This window comes from Lepisma saccharinum, chromosome 12, assembly GCF_977018435.1.
Source record: "Lepisma saccharinum chromosome 12, izLepSacc3.1, whole genome shotgun sequence".
Taxonomy (NCBI): domain Eukaryota; kingdom Metazoa; phylum Arthropoda; class Insecta; order Zygentoma; family Lepismatidae; genus Lepisma; species Lepisma saccharinum.
This window is the reverse complement of record NC_139240.1, coordinates 51,797,910-51,818,605: the sequence shown is the minus strand read 5'-3', so window position 1 is coordinate 51,818,605 and position 20,696 is coordinate 51,797,910. Positions and strand designations below refer to the sequence as shown.

Genomic DNA, 20,696 nt, shown 5'->3' with positions numbered 1-20,696 from the left:
GTTTTCAACTGGTAATCCACATCCTTGTTGGTTGCGACTTCTTGAACATCAGGGTTTTTGGCTAAACTTTGTTCTACCTTCTCTTTCCCGACCCCTTGCAGCTCTCGTTGCACATCCATCAAAACAGCCCACTGGGCTTTCTTTTCAGGACACTGCTCCTCCAGTTTTGTGATTGCAGTAGTAAGGAAAGAGAAGCCATGTACAATATAGAGTTCATCTTGCAATTCCTGTTTAAGTGCAAGTTTTTTTTGCTTTTTCTACAGCTGAGGAATCACTAGGCAAAGCATCTAAAAATTTCGATATTGTATGGAAATGATTGCAAATAAACACTGCAGCTTTTAACCTCGAATGTGGGTGAGGTTAAACAGCGCGCGAGTTGTATTAAAAAAAATTATAAAGATGGAAAAAGGGCGAAAAGGTGCAAAAGGTTCTGAGATTGTGAAAAAGGTGGAAAAGGTTCTGAGATTGTGAAAAAGGTGCAAAAAGGTGCAACCGAAACACCATGAGTAGAGTTCAATACATGCTTATTTTGGGGATGAGTCACTTTTTTACCCATTTTCAAACAAAAAAATTTAAGGTGCAGCACCTAAAATTCCTAGCTCTAGTCATTAGGTTGTACATTTGCATACTTAGAAAAACATTGGTGGTGAAAAGAGTATCGATTGTCGTATTCACCAGTTTCTGTATGCAGTGCAACTTGCTTGCTGGGAAAGGCCTTTTATGTTCTAAGTAGAATGTTAAACGGGGACTGTATTATGCTCCGTTAATCTAAAAATATACATGTGCAAGCATGTATATTTTTGAGAAAAGGTACAAATTCATAAAATATTGAATTGTATTATAATTCCTTATATTGTAAATTTACTTATTTTCGTGTTGCCTGCATAAAGGAAAAACAGTATCGCATATAATCCTGAGTATGGATTTGCAATAATTATTCGTTAAAACATATCACTTCATATCTGATAGTTGTGAAATCGCAGGCACGTAATTGTAGTACGTGGCCTACTGCAAGGATAAACAGGGTCCGTTATAAAGCTGTAATTGACATTGCCATAAATGCTTGTTGTTAAATAAACATCTATTATTGACTCGTGATTTTGCGATTTAAACCTTATGATTTTCTTAGTGTGTAAATTGTGTACATATTTCTGTGTTTAATTCTGATGTTCCTTTTCAGTCGAGGAGTGTACATTTCGCTCTGGTCAATAAGAGTCATTTCCATGCTTGGGGGATAGGTTTAGTGGGAAAGGATAGCTGAAACAATAGGTTATGGCATATTCAAGTTGTATGATGGCAGCCTGGGGGCGTTGGGGGAATGTGGTATGAAGGGGGGAGTCTGAAGAAAGGCGATTCTGTTAAGGAGTAGATGTATATGAGGGAATTGACTGATTGAAAAGGGTGGGCATTGTTAACTTGATTTCACTGTAGTCCAATTGACATCGCTACTAGTGCTATCGATTGAAGTTCTAGGGTTTTCTGTAAAATTTTGGTCCTATTGCAACAGATATCGAGAATCTGATTTTCAGTTCCTCGATGTCAGTTTCATAGAATTTGAATCTTATTTGAGTTTCAAATTCCCAGGGGCATTTCTTAAGATGTCGAAACCCAGTTTGAACTTGCGCTTCATAGTAAACGTTGTAAGTGCCAAAAGTGTTGGGAAATCGCATCGTTCCGCACATCAGCCCGTAAGAACGTGCACAATAGTGACCTCTTTACACGCCCTTTTGAACTACTTAAGAGGGTTACCAGCCACATTTCACGTTTACCACATTATAAAGCATGGCGCATTTCACAGTTTAACGTGGAAAACGGTGTTTGAATTATTGTGGCACTTACAGCGTTTACCAATTTTAGTCTTCAACTACAACAATATAACACCATTAAGCCTTGTTTCCATGATAAGAAAAACTCAATATGCTGACCAAGGGAGAAAATTTATTTTATTTTAAAACATAAACTAAACGTAACGTTTCGCCTGTCAGGTGAAAGTACAGTTGACCAGTGAAGGCCACCTGCTGGAATGTTCTAGAGAAAACAACTTTCTAATAATCTTGTGTCTGGAGGGGAGTGATTTCTGTGTATATATATCGCCCTGTTTTGTACCTTGTTTCATTTGTACTGGGTACAGGGTCTGAAGAAGACCTTGCTAGAAGGTTTCATACAACATTATGTTTTTAACCGGTTATAAATTCTAGTGAAACATTACACTTTGATTGAATACGTCAACTATTTAGTATTTTAAATAAACCAGGTAGTTGCCGTGTAATTTTAGAATATTTACGAGGCCAAACAACAACAATGAAATGTTCTCTTACAAAGGTTGATAAGCATGAACACAATTTTTGACATCTCATAACTTACGGTTACAGAACATCGAGAAACATTATCTACACACAGCAGAAAGAACAATAAATTCAGGAAAGTTCAGTATTTGGTGAAATTTCTTTCGAAATATGACCAATTACCACAAGAACAATTCAGACGTACACAATAAAATGAGATTCACCACGTTCTGAAATTCAAAATGAACTGATACAGGTAATGATCAACGAAGTCAAAATGGCTATATTAAAAACAGGTCAAATTAGCTAGAACTAATTTCATGTTCAGGTTCAATATTTACTTTCTGTATGCTTGAAACTTCTTCTTTTACATTCTAGATTATTTTATAAGTGAACGTGATCTAACACACAACCAGGGCCGGATTAAGGTGGGTGCTATTGATGCTGCAGCATTAGGCCCATTCCTGAAATAGGCCCAGATGAAAACAGACGAGAATTTTCCGAAAAGTGAACAGTTTTCTTTTGCTATATTCACCTGAAAAGAAATCTTAGAATGAAATTTGGAGCCCCAATTTCGGACGCCTAGACACAGCGTTACTTATTATACAGTTACTATTACTCTTTGCGCTGTGACGTAACCATAACGTCATTGTGTTTATTGTTCACCGAAGATTTCAAGCATCAGGCCCAATTTCGTCTCAATCCGGCCCTGGACACAACAGCACAACAATGTTTTTAACATGCAACACTTATTATTCATTGTTGAAGCTCGTTACCGTAGCTATGAAACTATGCACTCAAAAACTGACGGTCCGACGCGTATAATAATTCAATTCTACTTTTACTTAAGGTAAAAGTTCTTATTACCGGATTTCCATTCAAAAGTGGAGAGATGCTGGCAGCTGCAGGATAGTACGTAAGTTTTTGAATTTTATAATTTTCATTCGTTTTTCTGTAATTTCTGGCTAATAGCGACGATGCGAATTTAGTGATAATGTGATTAAATTTTTAAAAAAAAGGGCACCCATGCCCAGATAGAGATTAGAACACGGTCACCGAACCGGCGTGTTTATGTTATTAATGCTACATTGATTTGGCTTATTTTACTTCGCTTTTCTGACACTTTTGGCCACTCGTGAAGATGAAGAAGATGGGACAATCATAAAGAACACCCATTCCCAGGCCGGCATTCGAACCCGGGACCCTTATTAATGCTATATTCAAAGGTGTTTGTCTATAAAATAGATAAACCCTGTGGCCAACAGGTCTTAGAGTGCCAAAGCCTGCGAACTAGAGTTGGCGCCTAGTGAACTCATAGAATCCCATCGCCGCTGCTGAATACAGCTTGATAGATTAGATTGCAGAATGGATGCTAGTTATTCTCTTTATCTGCTATTTTATCTACTACTTATATCCTGTGTGTTATATTTTGTGCGAAAAAAATATAACACACAGGATTTTCCTGAAGTAACTTGGATTCTTGCTGTAACACGATTATGCCTTGTTTCCATATTAAACACATTATAGCTGCTAACCAAGGCAGTTTTTTTTAAAAAAATTAAAAGCACTATGCACGTTACGTTTCCACCATGTATCTCATGGATTCCTGTTATTCGGATCGCAATAAAAACAGTAGGGCCTCTCCCGATAAGGTTTTTCCCTACCGTTTGGTAGGAGACGTCGTGGACGTTCCACCTAGGACAATGGGCGTGCCTCTGCGTTGGTGGCCCTATACTATGGTGTGATAGTACATGACGTTTTCCGAGCTGTACGAGTTCGTCAGCTCTGGAATATTGCTGGGTCGGGAAGGTCCTACTGTGGCTCAGCATCCACTGTATTTATGCTGGGGTGAACTTGGCCAGCTTACCACGGTACAATTACAGTAATAGCAGTAATTCCTGAGACCTTTCCATGTCACTTCAGGAACTGTAGCTATGTAATGAAGTAAGTCTTGATAGCCAGTGTGTGTGTGTTCGTATAGGTATGCAAATGGTAGGTACATAATGTAAGACCACTAACGGTTCCTCCTTTTGGATCTGCGAAGTAATTCCTTAAGCTTGTAGGTTAGGTTGAGTAATAGGTATTTCAAGTGCTTTGTTTAATTTTTATTACCTTAGATTTAACCATGTTAGTATTGCAGACAAAAGGAAGAATGGTGTATGACAAGAGATCGCTGTGGACATGAAAGCGAGATCTTGTTATACACAGATGCCATCGACATGTATTTGCAAGCGATATATCAAGTCGATTGCAGTTGGTTCTCCGACGCAAGGCTGTAAGGTACAAATGGCCTTGCGTCCCTCTTCCAACTGAAGAAAGAGGCCCTCACAGATGGTAGAGACGTTGACGGCGTTGTGAGGCTTTGAACTGACATCTACCTGTACCAACCAAGCCGCATCTTTTCAGGATCTTAAGAGACACAAATTGCCTAGGAACCATCGAAGAATTATGAAGTTATTGTACCGACAGGAAATCATATCAGATGTCCTAAATTCACGGCCTCAAAATCAACAACACAAGGATGTTCACAGAGACGAATTCTAGGTCCAGAATTGTGGAATCTAAACTTTGAACCTTCTCTAGAAAAAAATAGTAAATATTTCGGGATAAAAAGCACAAATAGATTATGCAGATGACGTAATAATTGTAATATAAGGTAATTCAAGAACAGAGTTGAGAGGAAGTCCAGTGTTGCGGTAAACTCTTTCGAGGACTTGTGGGATACGGTGAAATTGTCGATTGCTACCAGAAGACCTACTGTATAATCCTAAAGGGTAAACTGAATTCTAATAAACACCGACAGATGAAACTCAGAGAAAATTTTTAGAAGTGTAAAGGAAGCTAAATATCTAGGTGTGAAATTACGAGAAATGCAACTATGAAATCGATTACGTAACTTCAAAAGCTGAGTCTGTAATAAATAAATTAGTAGCAATGGGTTCGAATACATTCAGACTCCCTAAGTCGCTTATAAACCCATACATATTCATAATCTAGAACGCGATTGTTTCTTTCGATGGACCAATCTGGGTAGACTACCTAAAATGTACAGTGCGTTTGTTTTGGCTCTAGGCGCGCGACATGGTTCAGATGCCGGCATTTTTGTCTCCTAACGTCTCGTTTATTTACGCACATATCTCTAGCATGTAGACAATTATATTTATACTAGCTGATTTCCCTGCGTTGCCCGGGTATTTATTTATCCCAATCTTCTATTAGACAGTAATATAATGAATTCTAATTATAGTGTAAAATGAACTTGGAGTTGAACGGCATTGGGAGTGTCACTATTCATCTCAGCGGCCCCGGAAACTATGGATTCCACACTAATATCGGTCGCTTTCGATTATTTTTACTTTTCACCCCCTTCCCACCCCCACCCCTAGGGGTGCCAGCGGTGTCCTGAAGTTGAACGGCATTTTTAGTGTCACTATTCATCTTAGCGACCCCCGGAAACTATGGATTCCACACTAATATCGGCCGTTTTATATGCCACCCCCTTCCCACACCCATCCCTAGGGGTGCCAGAGGGTACTTACCCCCACAGTATTTCTTTCGAGATTGCAAGTGATACGTGTTCCAAGTTTGGTTGAAATCGCTCCAGGCGTTCGAGAGTTATCCCGGAACAAACAGACACACACATACACACACACACACACCCATGTTTATATATTAGATTGCGTGACGAGCACTAACCTGTGTTATAAGAGTTGCTGAAAGTTGTTCACTTGCTATCTCGAACCAGAGCCAAAACGAACGCACTGTACAACGTATGTAATAAAAATAACATCAACACTAGGGCTCGGAAGTTGAAGACCTATAAATTGCCAAAAAAAAGATCCATAAAAAGACCTAAAAATATCTAAAAAGAGGACCTAAAAAAGAAAAAAGGACGTATAAATGTGATCCAAATTAATTAATAACTTCAGTTTTAATTACATATTTGTAATGAATAAAAAATACAAAATTCTGGTAGTATGGAACACACAGTGCGAAAAAACTGAAAGCTTCAAAACAAGATAAAGTTGCCAGTTACAGCGCGACCTTCCAGACAAGTTACGGTTAAAGGACCTTGTACCGTACCTGCTTCAGTCGTCCAAAAATGTTTTTTTTTCTCGTTTCATGGATGGTTCAAATATATTTCTTTTTTTTGTGTGTGTTTCTTTACTACAGAAAGAATGTTTAAGAGGTGATGATCTGATGATGATTCGAATTGAGAATGGGCAGTAAAAACATAGTCAAAAGAACGTGAAGTTGCAAAAAAAAAAGCCGTTAAGACCTAAAAAAGGCTAAAAAAGGACCAATAAGCCAAAAAACGCCGAAAAAGACAAAAAAGGACAAATAAAACCCACCTTTTCTGTCCTACAATGACCCAAAATGAACATGCATTATGTTGGGCCTCGTCTTCGGACACTAGGAAGAAAAAAAAAAGGATTTTTCCTCAACTTCCGAGACCTAGTCATAACGTAAATGACTGCAACACAGTAAAAACTGATTTGGTTGAATTACCAAAACACGTTAGGTTAAGCTATTTGGTAACTGTAAACAATAAACATAGTACCATTTACTAAAGTTGCTAATTTTGAAGAAATTCTTTGGTAACTATAGCCACATGTGCTCAATTACTAAAGAGCATTTAGTATTAGTGAATAATAATGTGTGTGTTGCTTGTTTAAACAAGTGTTTAGTTGCCAGAAACCATTTGTGGATGTTCCAAACTCTTTCCTCTGTGAAGAGTTTTTCGGTTGAAAATCTGTTTCGTAAGAAGGGGTGCTGAAGGGGATGCGGAAGAAAATTAAGGGATGCACCCCTTCGCAACCCCCCCCCCCCCTGGCGCCGCCTCTGATTTTCTCTCCTATCTTTCCTTCTCTCTTGCAACTGTTCCCAGAGTGAAGCAGTTTGATGCAATAATAAAGTAAAATAACTTAACCATTTTTTAACAGTCACCATAGTAACGAATAACAAAAGTAGTCGAAAGACGGTGAAGTTGCAATAAAAAGCCGTTAAGACCTAAAAAAAGGCTAAAAAAAGGACCATTAAGCCAAAAAAAACTTCGAAAAAGGCAAAAAACGACAAATAAAATCATCCACCTTTCTCTGGCTTACAATGACCCAAAATGAACATATATTATTTTGGCCCTCGTCTTCGGACACTAGGAAAAAGAAAAGATTTTTCCTCAACTTCCGAGCCCTAGTCATCACAAACAAAGACGATCATTAGAATGACAGGTGCATTTCGAACAACATTACTGATAATCACGGGGCTATAGCCTATCGACAAAATAATAAAACACAGAGCCGCCATATGCTGGTGCACGGAAGTCCAAGATGAGAGAGTTTACAAAGTAATTGTCAGATATGCCCCTACCATTGCAGAATTAACTCCCAGATCATCCAGAAGTGGAAGGAAGAATGGACTAACAGCCTCCACGGCAGGAGACTGTACCACTTCTTCCCACGTATAAGAAGCTGATGACGACTGATTACTGTCGCTCACCTCTCCGACGAACGGACACTTCACTTACGGTAAATTGTCGACCATAAGAATATACTGGACTGCATTTACAAGACGAAATTTTACTAATTTTGTTTCCTGAGTCTTTTGCAAAGATTGATTCGCAGCTTCCAAATTCCTCAGCACACAAAATAACTTTATGTTTAAGTACTGCATCATATGAGTGATGCTTCCGTCTCTCCATTTTTAATGTCCGTTTGATGTGCACTTTGCAAAAGTTTGCTCACTGACCACCACGTTACTGCAAAGAGCATAAGAACAAATCACAGTGTTCACTAATAAAATTAAACTGACTCTTTGTTGTGAAATGTTGCTTGTTCTAACACAATATGTTTTAAAGGAAACAATTTCGTTAAGGGTGATATTTTTTTTTTTACCAATACTTGTACTTTGGTAAAACATCGAGGAGAAAACTTGATTATTGAAATTTGCAAATACAGTAGAGCATCGATTATCCGAATACCGATCAACCGAAACATCGGTTAACCGAAAGCGTTCCAGTCGGCAAATTCAGTTCAAAGCTCCTTCCATGAGATGAGTCTATCACTGCACCTCAAGAGCTACCAAACAGCCAATTTGTATCACAACTGGCTGGGCTGATTAAAGAATCTTCAGGGTTTGAGGAATGCAACCAGAAAAACATTCAAGACTGGCTCGAATGTGATGTTGATGACCCCTGGCTATCAAGTATTGACGGACGATGAAATCATTGCCAGTGTCATCGACGACCCTTGGGACGACGACCGTGCTGAAAAAGGACCATCCAGTGAAGAAGCTTTTCACTGCCTTGAGTCGCTATGAAGTGGTTAGAACAAGAAGAAGAATGTGAGGCTGTCCAATTGCTGTCGTTAAAACGTGTGCGAGATTTAGCGGCAAAAAAACGAGTCTCAGCTCTGAAGCAAAATGCAATGTAGGACTTCTTTTCCTAAACTGTAGGCCTACTTTACTGTACTATTTTATGTAAGGTATGTATTTGTAAGACGTATGATACAAAAAAACAGAGTGTCCCACAAAGAGGTTTACACTATTTGAATGTTAATAACAGAGAAAGTATTACAGATAACCTGATGGAACTTTTTGTATCTGGATCTGTCATGATTAGTGCTTGTTGCCATTCATTTGTTTTTCTATAATTTTAGTTCAGTTGCCAGTAGTGACAAGTAATTGACAAGATGGCTGGAAACCTTTGATACTGCGTCACCGTCACGTTTAACAATTACGAAATTACGCGACAAGTTTGAGAGGGAAGGAACTGTGTGTGATCTGGGACGGTGTGGCAGGAAGAAATCAGTATCGGACGAAAGAGGGATGGAAGCGGTGGTACAAACTTTCACAAGATCCCCCAAGAAGTCCATACATCAAATTCTGCCCGCCATCGTCTCTGCACTTCTTTCATGTTCTCACATTTTCAAAAAACACTTTAAAATCCACCTCCGTTGCTCAACGGAAAGGTCCCCAGCCATCTTGTCAATTACTTGTCACTACTGGCAACTGAACTGAAATTAAAGAAAAACAAATGAATGGCAACAAGCACTAATCATGACAGATACAGATACAGCAAGTTCCATCAGGTTATCTGTAATACTTTCTCTGTTATTAACATTCAAATGGTGTAAACCCCTTTGTGTACCATCTGTATATACAGTTTTGTGTTTAATATCACTGTTTCTTTGTTTTATATTGCTCCTATGACACTGGTACAACCTTTTTCGTAAATGAACGGTTATCCGAACACCCCCAGTTCCGAATTGTTTCGGATAATCGTACTGTACTTCATTCCTTATTACACTACTACCATGGTATATTTATGAACAGGGTTGGAAAAAACTCAAACTAATTAGGCACCAGCTCCTTTTCTCAGGAGACAGGTTCTCTTTCCTTTTCCTTTTTTTTTTTTTTCCAAATATGGTCTAAGAAAGCCACGAACCCAACTAAGATAAAGCTACATATTTTGAAATATGATCTTAAAACATTTAATTTTTTAATTGGGTTTGGTTAAAAGTAATTAATTCTTCCGTGACAGTGACCTTCCTTAAGAAGGCTCAACTGGAAAACACCATGAAAAACTATGCATAATTCTAATATATGGGCGACTCTACCATATCGCCACAGATTTTAAAATTCGGCTGGACTGCACAATCGACCCTTATGTTTTCCAGTTTCGCCGTCAAAGAAAATTATGTTCACTCGTAGTCAGGGATGTGCGTCTACGCGTAAACAACGATAGTCTACATTCTACACGTAGACTATTTTATACACGTAATGATGTAATCTATGTAAACAACATGGCGAAAGGTGATAACTTAGCAAAGGGCGCCTTGGAAGTAAAACAAAATTATACTGCGTATCAGTTGCTGATGTGTAAGGAGAACTTTTCATGCTCTTCCTTCCAAATTCGAACAATTTCTCGCCTAAGAAAAAAACCTAACATAAAATATTCTAGTGTTTTATGGGGAAAGATTAGTTTTGCCTCAAGACTGCCATCTGTTGTCTTTCTTGCATACTATTTATTTTCTTCCATAGTTGATGATAGAAGAGAAGATACATTTTGTTGTAAATAGGATTCTTGTCAGTTCGTTAGGAACCAATATATTTGAAAATGTCACTTTCCTTTCATGAAAGCCTTGAAAATTAATTTTTTGCACTTTAGATTGTCTACGTAGTCTATGTAAACTACAACCCAATGTAATCTACGCGTAGATTACGTGTAGACAACGCATGTAGACGTAAACTTATAGTGTACGGCACATCACTGCTCGTAGTACTCAATTCCTGCTTCGATTTGGCACTGTGCATTTTTCAATTAGAAGTTCCTGCTCTGTGAAATAGTATAAACTTTCTTACATTACTTACCATAGGAGCTTTCCTTTATCGTTATTCCATGTTGAAAACACACAGTATTGCCAGGTCAAACTTTGATTTTTAACGTGGATATGTATGCTAATTTCCACTAGTATTCAACTTTCTTTATTTCGCTTTTTCATCCGTATTTATGTTTTTCATTTTATTTTTGAACATTGAAGTTTCTATTTTTTAATAGCTGTAAATTATTTTCGTTAATTTAAATTGTTTTTCTTCAATTTGTTTGGGAAATATATGTTTCTTGGTGATTTTATTGTTCAAGGTTGTCCTACGTTGTGCTATAAGGGAAACCCTGACTTCAGTTGTCTCCCTTATCGCACAAAGTAAGGGCAACCTTGCGTTGTGACGTCACTCGTCACAAATTAAGAATCTAGCCTTACATCTGCACGTAAATTAGGCTCATTATGTTTAATTTATAATGGAGGTTCCACAAACTTAATACTAGGTTTTTCTTTCCACTACCAATTGTTTCCTCACCCTAAATCCTACATTTGTGGAATCCTTGATTCATACCCTTTCCAACTATGTATGATACATGTTTCTATTAGGAAGGGTCGGCTAGCAACATTGAAAAAATATAATGGCATGTTTATTATTATGATGTAATGTTACACGTGATACAGAAAAAGCACACAAACATTAATAAAACATATACCGTGCTCGTTATTTAAAATAATAGCGTTAAGAATAAAACTTCATTTAATCTGTTGGTTTTTATAATAACTTTTATCTCGTAGTTTAAGAGTTTACTTTAGGGCCTAATTGTTTTCTATTTTTAGAGCCTAATTTCATACTTTTAGGGACATAAAACTTAACTTTTTTCGAACATAAAATTCCGAAGACTAGTCTATTGAGTGATTGAATTAGGTTTTTCAGGTCGTTTTTGGCACTTTTGACTAACAGCAACGATAAGAATCAGTGATGATTTGATGAAGGGACACTCACAAAGAACAACCGAGATTCGAACCCGGGACCCCTCGCATCGTATCGTGCTGTTCTAACCACTCCGCCACGGAGATCTGCCAGAAGCCTATTGATGACTAGATAAAAAGTTTTGCACTCTCGAAAAACTCTGAGACGCCATTTACTCCTGAAAACACAATCATCTTCTGAAGAAAATTTTTTTAAATTTTTTTAAAAAAATGGAGCACGCTGTGCGACATTCATCCGCCTTATCTCATTTTATTGAACTACCCGTCCCTGTCAGCTTCCCTTTTGGAAAATGTAAATCCCCCTCCCCTCCCCCCCCCCCCCGGCTTGAAAAGGAGACGTACGTAACTCTGACGTCACGACTTTACGCTAACTTCGATGGCATATATATGTAGGTATCTTGTCTGCGATATTCAATAGATAGAGAAGAGATATGCTCTCTTGAGCAAACATGGAAATTCTGATGTAAACATTTGAATCGGGAGAAAGATATCTCGTTACCATAGATGCACGTTGAAGCGGGAACGAAATGGACTATTTCAAAACTATTTTTGGCATTTTTTAACCTGTGAGAAGTGAACGTTCAATATTCTCTACACTGTTGATAACCTCTCTGGTTCAATGGTCATATGACTTTTCCACGATTGTTCTACAGTCCCCCAAACTTTCCTCTGGACAAAGGTAAAGAGTCGATGCTACTCTCATATCTGCTAAAAATACAGGATGTTTCAGTGAGCACGAATCAAATTGACCGGGTGGATGGAGACTGGCTAAAGTGCCAATATGACATAAGAAACCCTGGCCCGCAAAAGCGTAATTAAAAAGTTACAAGGGTTGATTCTTTAGAAGTGGGAACTATTTATTTTCTTGACACATAGCATACATACATGGTTCTAAGTTTTACAGGCCTTCGATGTAGTTCCCAGCGTTGCGTACAACGTGTTGCCAGCGATGTGGAAGCCGTCGGATGCCATTGGCACTGCCTGATCTGTTGATAGTGTGAAGAGAGAGATCTCGAACTGTTCGGAAGCAAATCCCACGAAGTGATTCCTTCATCTTAGGGATTAGGTCCGGAGAGAGCACTTCCCATCCCCAGCGATTGAACAAATTAGTCACAGCTCCTGCTGCATGCGCCCGAGCATTGTCATGCAGAATGATGGGTGGGTTATGCATAAAGTGTCGCAGTTTTCTTCTCAGAGCTGTTCCCTTTTTCGCCCATTTTTCCCTTCATCTAAAGAATTAATAATAATAATAATAATAATATTAATAATAATAATAATAATAAATATTATCGTTGATCCATGTTCGTATGTATATATAAAATGTTAAACAATTTAAGTTTGAAATACTACGACGCCAGTGGTCCCGGGTTTAAATCCCGGTCTGGGATGGCTGTTTGTGAGTATCCATTCATAAATTTCATCATATCGTCACTCATCCCCATCTTTGCAATTAGCCACCCACTCTCAAAGCCGGGACATAAAGGTGAATGGTCAATAACCTCCAGCCCCAAACGGTAGCCAGTTGTGGACCAACCCAAATTCCACCCTTCCTCTCAGAACAAAGTATACGACATTTTTTTTTTAAATAAATCTCATTTTCAAAACTGGAATATCTTATAATGTTTAATATAATTAATATTGAGTCTGTCTTAATATTTACCTGAAAATTCGCTATTTTTCATCGAATTTCCCGTTTCCCTTTTCACTTAAAATTAGCTCCAAATTTCCCTTCAAAAAGGGAAATTTCCCTTCATGTGGCAACACTGCTCACAACTGCTCTACTCTTGTCACTGCACACGGGCATGGAGTGGGAAGAGCGAGTTCATTTGCTCTGAGCGAGAGTACGCGTGTAACTAACCTTTCGTATAAACGACATTACCTGGTTCCGTTGCACGGCGTTGCTAGAGCATAGTTGCCACTACTAAAAAATCAGCCCTTGTATAAGGCACAACTAGTTGCGGCTTCCTATGACAGTGGAATAAGACAACTGGAAGATGCGGCTTCTAGATTTAATACGAACATTACGACAGTGTATCGTAGCATCCTACTACGAAAACGTTACAGTAAATGTTCAAAATGTCCTAACGTCAATGCAGGCACGACAGCATTGCAAGAAGCTCTGTCGCATCCACTCTAACATCCCCTCTAACAACTGTCGTGCCTACATTGACGTGGGGGGTCGCCATTTTGAACATTTACTGTAACGTTTTTGTCGTAGGATGCTACGATACACTGTCGTAACGTTCGTATTAAATCTAGAAGCCGCATCTTCAAGTTGTCTTGTTCCATTCTCATAGGCAGCCCCAACTAGTTGTGCCTTATAATTTTCTAATGGCGTGTTTCTGGACAGGGGTTCCTTCTCATATTGGCACTTGGGCCACTCTCCATCCACCCTGCCAGTTTGATTAGAGCTCACTGAAACACCCTGTATATATGAAGCTTTTCGTCCTTCCGCTGCTATTGCCCGTACATTACTTCCTTAATTTATTCTCATCTTTTCTGCATACTTCCTTTTCTCCCATGTATTTTTATTCCCTTTCTTGGTTTTCCATTAAGCAACTTTTCTCACTCTCTTGGAGCTTATTTTATTTTCCTTACACACTCCCTTCTTCACATCTCTTCCTTTTCCTTGAGCTTCTATCAATCCCGTTTCCAATCTATTTTTATCCGTCACTTCTTTTTATCATGTCTTCCCCCTTAGGTGATTTCTCTCTTAATACCTGTCTTCTTTTATTACTTATTTCTCACTTATTCTGTTTGTTTTTCATGGCCTTAAGATTAATTAAACGTTAAAAGAAAGGGAAATGCAAAAGCACGGCAAACACACAGAGAAAGAGAGAGATATAAAGAGGCAAAAATATGGAAGCGATAGGGAGAGATGAAAGAAAGGATGAAACAGAGAAGCGAGAGAAAGAAAGACAGAAGAAGAGAGAAGGAAGAGGAGAAGCAGAAGATAGGTTAGAGAGAAAGAATAAAGAGGGCAGAGAACATATAGAAAAGGGGAGCGAGAAATAGAAAAAGAAATGACCGAGAACGAAGAAGTACAAAACCGAGAAAGATGTAGAAAGAAGATACAAGGAAAGAAATAGACAAAGAGGAAGGAGAAATAGGCAGTTTGTCCTTTTTCAAAGAGAAGGGGTAGAGTGACCCCCTTGGCCCTCCCTACGGGCGCCATTCTTGTGGTTTGGAACGAGACGAGAGTGCGCTACAATAAATATCGGTCTTTCCTCGATTTTACGAAACTCTGCCATTGTCTGTCAGAATATTATCAATACGTAACGATATGTAGAATCTTTCAAATGTAACGTACAGTCACGGACACTGCCGGCTTGTAATGAACACATTGACTTTCAATGGAATCGTTACAAGCCGGCAGCGTCCGTGACTGTACAACGAACTCTAAAATCCCACGCATTTAGCCACCACCTTTCCAATCAGGGAATTGCTAGAACCATCTAAGGAATGTCTTGTCAGACATTGCGGAGCTTCCTTGATCGCCATCGCTGCAAACAGGTGTAAACGATCGCAATGAAGGAAGAGACTACAGGCCTGAATCTGAATAAATATCTGGGGAGAGAGAGGTCATTTCGAAATTATTAGTGAGAGAAGGAGAGGGGAGTCTGGGCTTTCAGGCTCGCACGATAAACGGACACCTCGTTCAATTAAGCGGTCCGTGGTTCCACAGCAAGATACAGGTATTTCCTTTCAACATGCTGATCCAGTCTGTAGGGGTTTAAACTCAAGCGTTGTGTTTTGCCATTAATTGTGTAATTAGTACCTCTCGCACCTTACCATCAAGCTCACCATGAGTAGCCAGTTGCTCTATAATCGAGGATGAATGATCAGTGAGCTGCATCACCCAGTTCGATCCCACATACCGAAGGGTATCGTAACGGGTGTAGCTCAGATGGTAGAGCGCTCGCTTGGCTTGCGAGAGGTACGGGGATCGGTGCCCCGCACCTCCACCACGTAACGCAACTCCCATGCTGCGTTTGGGATCGAACCTAGAACCTTTAGATTTAATTGGGTGATGTAGCTATTCCTCATTCATCTCTCAGATGGTTATCACTCGCTTGGCCTAAATGTGATAAATGCAAGAGGTTACCTTTTAAAGGAATGGCGATAGAAATTAGCTTAGATTGGATATGGGTTTTATACTCTCCATGACTGAACCGATATGGATTGGTTAAGGAAAGGATATTACTTGCCTTACAAATATATGGAGATTGTTCCTAGCTTGTCCTCTCAACTATCACTTGTCTCTTGTCACACACCATCGTCCAATAGTCGTTCCCCACTTTGCTCCTCTCTCACAATCCGTAGTCCTTACTCTCTCTCGTATTCTCGCCAACTGCTCACACCTCCTGACAATCCCAACACTCACCTCACGTTTTCCTAATTGCTTATTCTGCATTCCTTTCTCTGCTTCCTGCTATCCTAAGACTTTATACTTCTTACCCAATACCTTGGGTACGATACGGTATGATACGTGGTGGAGGTGCGGGATTTTCATTTATTACGCTACGAAATAAATTATAATTTAAAGGAAGGGTATGTTACGAATAGCTTGCCTGTAGTATACAATAATAGTGGTCTCCCTTCAATACTTATACACTCATATAACGACATGATTTTCATAAGTTATGACTAGAGCTCGGAAGTTGAAGACCTATAAATTGCCAAATAAAGGCCTATAAGAATACCTTAAAATATAAAAAAAAAGGATCTTAAAACGGAAAAAAGGACGTATAAATGTGATCCAAATTAATTAATAACTTCAGTTTTAATTACATATTTAATGTATATGGTCGTATACACCATGCTGAAAGCTTCAAAACAAGAGAAAGTTGCCACTTACAGCGTGACCTTCCAGACAAGTTACGGTTAAAGGACCTTGCACCTTACCTGCTTCAGTCGTCCAAGAATGTTTTTCTTTCGTTTCAGGGACGGTTCAAATTTATTTATTTATTTATTTATTTACTACAGAAAGGATGTTTAAGAGGTGATGAACTGATGATGATTCGAATTGAGAATGGGCAGTAAAAACGTAGTCGAAAGAAGGTGAAGTTGAAAAAAAAGCCATTCAGACCTAAAAAAGGCTTAAGAACGACCAATAAGGCAAAAAACGCCGAAAAAGGCAAAAAAGGACAAATAAAACCCACCATTTTCTGGCCTACAATGACCCAAAATGAACATATATTATGTTGGGCCTCGTCTTCGGACACTAGGAAAAAAAGGATTTTTCCTCAACTTCCGAGACCTAGTCATAACGTAAATGACTGCAACACAGTAAAAACTGATTTGGTTGAATTACCAAAACACGTTAGGTTAAGCTATTTGGTAACTGTAAACAATAAACATAGTACCATTTACTAAAGTTGCTAATTTTGAAGAAATTCTTTGTTAACTATAGCCACATGTGCTCAATTACAAAAGAGCATTTAGTATTAGTGAATAATAATTTGTGTGTTGCTTGTTTAAACAAGTGTTTAGTTGCCAGAAACCATTTGTGGATGTTTCAACCTCTTTCCTCTGTGAAGTTTTTCTGTTGAAAATTTGTTTCGAAAAAACGGGTGCTGAAGAAAATTAAGGGGTGCACCCCTTCGCAACCAACCCCCCTGGCGCCGCCTCTGCTTTTCTCTCTCTCTCCTATCTTCCCTTCTCTCCTGCAACTGTCCCCAGGGTGAAGCAGTTTGTTGCAATAATTAAGTAAAATAACTTGACAAATGTCACCTAACCATTTTTTAACAGTCACCATAGTAACGAATAACAAAACAAGAGAACATCAACATGGAATATAGTATGTACAACAGAATTTTCTGCATTCGTTTCAGATTATGCACAAAACCAAATAACAAAATATAATTGCAAAAATGTTTTAAATTAAAGAACGGTTGCTCTCTCTCTCTCTCTCTCTCTCTCTCGCTCTCTCTCTCTCTACCGATAGACGAACGGAAAGAAAATTTAGTGGCTTTGTTGGTATTAAAGAAAATTTTCACGTTTTACAAGTTATGTCGCTTTTTATCGCTACGAAAACATCATTAAATCCTCTCAAAAGAGGTGGTTTGTGTAGATATGGAAACCCATACTTCGAACAATGCCTCAAACCTTTACCTTTAGTAAGAATATTAAAATAGCGAAATTGTTCATACAAATTAACAGAGATGTGGATAACGAATATATATTTACTAGCAGATTACCCCACCCCTAGGGGTGCCAGTGGTGTCTTGGAGTTGAACGGGGTTGGGAGTGTCACTATTCATCTTAGCGACCCCCAAAACCATGGATTCCACACTAATATCGGTCGTTTCACATGTCACCTCTTCCCACCCCCACCTCCAGGGGTGCCAGGGGTGTCTTGGAGATGAACGGCATTGGGAGTGTCACTATTTATCTCAGCTACCAAGAAAACTATTGATTCCACACTAATATCGGTCGTTGTCGATTATTTTTACATGTCACTTCCTTCCCACCCCTACGGGTGCCAGATGTGTCTTGGAGTTGAACGGCATTGGGAGTGTCACTATTCATCTTAGCTACCAAGAAAACTATTGATTCCACACTAATATCGGTCATTTTACATGTCACCCCTTCCCACCCCCACCCCTAGGGGTGCCAGGGGGGTCTTACCCTACAGTATTTCTTTCCAGATTGTAAGTCATATGTGTACCAGGTTTGGTAATCGTGAATGTCACCAATTAGCTTAGCGACTCCAAAAATTATGGATTCGACACTAATCTTGGTCGACATTTTAATTTTCACCTCATATCACCCCCATCCCGATAGGTGATGAAGTTGAAGTGGAACGGCATTGGGAGTGTCACTATTCATCTTAGAGACCCCGAAAACTATGGATTCCACACTAATATCGGTCGTTTTCGATTATTTTTACATGCCACCTCCTCCCCCCCGCCACCCTCACCCCCAGAGGTACCAGGGGTGTCTTACCCCCACAGTATTTTTTTCCACATTGCAAGTGATACGTGTACCAAGTTTGGTTGAAATCGCTCCAGGCGTTCGAGAGTTATGCTGGAACAAACATACACACATATATCCATTTTTATATATTAGATTGGAATATCGTCTATTTTGAGACGCAGTGGCGTGCCCAAGGGGGGCGGTGGGGGCCCTCTCATATCGCCCAGCATTCCTAAAATAAGAATGTCAATGCCAGTAAAATATGGCAAAATGAGAGCTAGTTACTAAAAAAAAGTATATGTAAGCCCTCTTTTCGAAAATCCTGGGTACGCCACTGAGGAGAGTTAAAATTAGCAAAAGTCTTTTAAAAAATTACCAATCTATGTCGCAACGCATCACGATGTTATACCTACAATATCCAACCCCCGCCTTAAATAAATCGGATGTGTTTCGGAAGATAGGTCGGGAATTAAATACGAATCATTGCGTAGATTTCCAGACACCCACACACACACGGGGGAGGAAAGATAGTCACCGAGAGAGATGGGGAGTAAGGAGGGATGGGGGGCGAAACAACGAACCACAGTAGTAAAATTCGAGAATTTCCAAGTCCGGCGCTGGAAACCAGAAGGGTGGGTGTGGGGAGGAGGGGGTGGAACTGCGCCCGCGCAGTGCATTCTGGGGGAAACAGACGCGGGACCGCGTTCGCATAAAATCATCGGCGGGGCCTGCATCCAAAGCAGAATCACCACGAGACGTGCTGGAACCTTTGTACTTGTCCACTAGCGGCGTTCCATCAGGATCTGTTTTACGTTGTACAGCCACGATGTGGCCGCTGGCTCCGAAGAAGTCTGGAACTCAAATATGTGGGCCTTGTTGGATCGTCTTGCTTGTGACGGCTGTACTCCTGTGTCAGGTAGGTCCTCTCTGTGTGCATTGCGGTGCCGTAAGCTTAGGTCAATGCGTCTGCAGGCATTGGACAACGTAGGCAAGTGCGTAGAAGCGCGGTTCCGGCATATACTCCTATCCACTTTCAATGCTTGTCCTTGATGCTGAAGTTTTCATCTGAACTCGTAATTGGTTGATTTTTTTCGCTTTGCTTCGCATTTCAGCCATCAAGATGAGGATGAGTGATGATATGATGCATATTAACCACCCATGCCCAGGCAGGGATCCGAACCCGGGACCCCTGGCTTCGAAGAGCGATGTGCAAACCACTCCGCCACTGTGGTCGGCATTTGGATTCTTGTGTAAGGGTGTTGCAGAGGTTCCGGGTTGGTCATGGGTGTTCCATGTGAGTGTCGCTTCATCAATTTCACATCATCACTCATCCTCAACGTCGCGATTAGCCAAAAGTGGAAGAAACCAATCTCTTGAGTAAGGCATAGATGCTTCCTTGTAATTTGAAATATACTGCACGTCGCCTGAAGTCTCCTTCTAAGGTTAATCACAGCGTTGAATATGAGTGATGAATAGATGTAAAAGAACGTTAACTTGTAGTCAAGGGTTCGGCTGTTCCCACTTTAAACAGTCAAGATTATCCTATGCGAGCATAAAATGGCTGTCACAATAATTATTTCTCTGACAAAGAAGCGTTGATGTCCAGGACGGGATTCGAAACCGAAGCTTCTGTAACGTCGTCGTGTTGTAACCAAAGAGCTTCCGTTTTCGATTCCCTGTGAAGGAACATTGCACAGTGGACCGGATTCCACTTTAAACTGTAGGTCCATCACCAATAAGCCATCCTCGGCATAAAAACAAACTCATGAAAACAAAAAAGCAGCCAATGGCATCGATGCGGCTACGTTTCATCAACTCTCAATTCATCTTCATCGTTGCGATTAACCTAGACAAGACAAAAGTGACCAATAAAAAAAACGGAAATTTTGTTTAGAAATGCTCCATGATCGCTTGTTTTAGTTTAAGGAAATGAGTTTTGAGCGAGATTTGAAAAGAATGGCGAAATAATATTTTCTGTTCTTTGACCCTTCTATCTTCGAAAAAAATGGAAGCGAAATTTCAAGAGAGAAATAAAGTCTCGATTCGAAACACCTAAACGAAAGCAAACAAATAGCGTCTAAGAGTCTACAAATTCTAATGCTTTGTTTCTTTCAATTGGTTATTAACGCTACTCCAATCGCAATTAATCACAATCAAGTTGGAGCTGTGCTTCGAACACCCAACT

At 39.6% G+C, this 20,696-nt stretch overlaps 2 protein-coding genes across 4 annotated transcripts in view; one reads left to right on the top strand and one right to left on the bottom strand.

Moving 5' to 3' along the window:
* LOC145996062 (uncharacterized) overlaps positions 1 to 20,696 on the bottom strand; it is a 367,735-nt gene that overhangs the window by 41,671 nt on the left and 305,368 nt on the right. The window lies entirely within an intron of this gene.
* The window catches only part of Nplp1 (Neuropeptide-like precursor 1), a 97,489-nt gene continuing 96,058 nt past the window's right edge, over positions 19,266 to 20,696 (top strand). For all 3 annotated transcript variants that reach the window (XM_083132282.1, XM_083132281.1, XM_083132283.1), the window contains exon 1: positions 19,266 to 19,427. In XM_083132282.1, the coding sequence (XP_082988408.1) occupies positions 19,338 to 19,427 (90 nt within the window). In that variant the 5' untranslated portion in view covers positions 19,266 to 19,337. The remainder of the gene's footprint in view (positions 19,428 to 20,696) is intronic.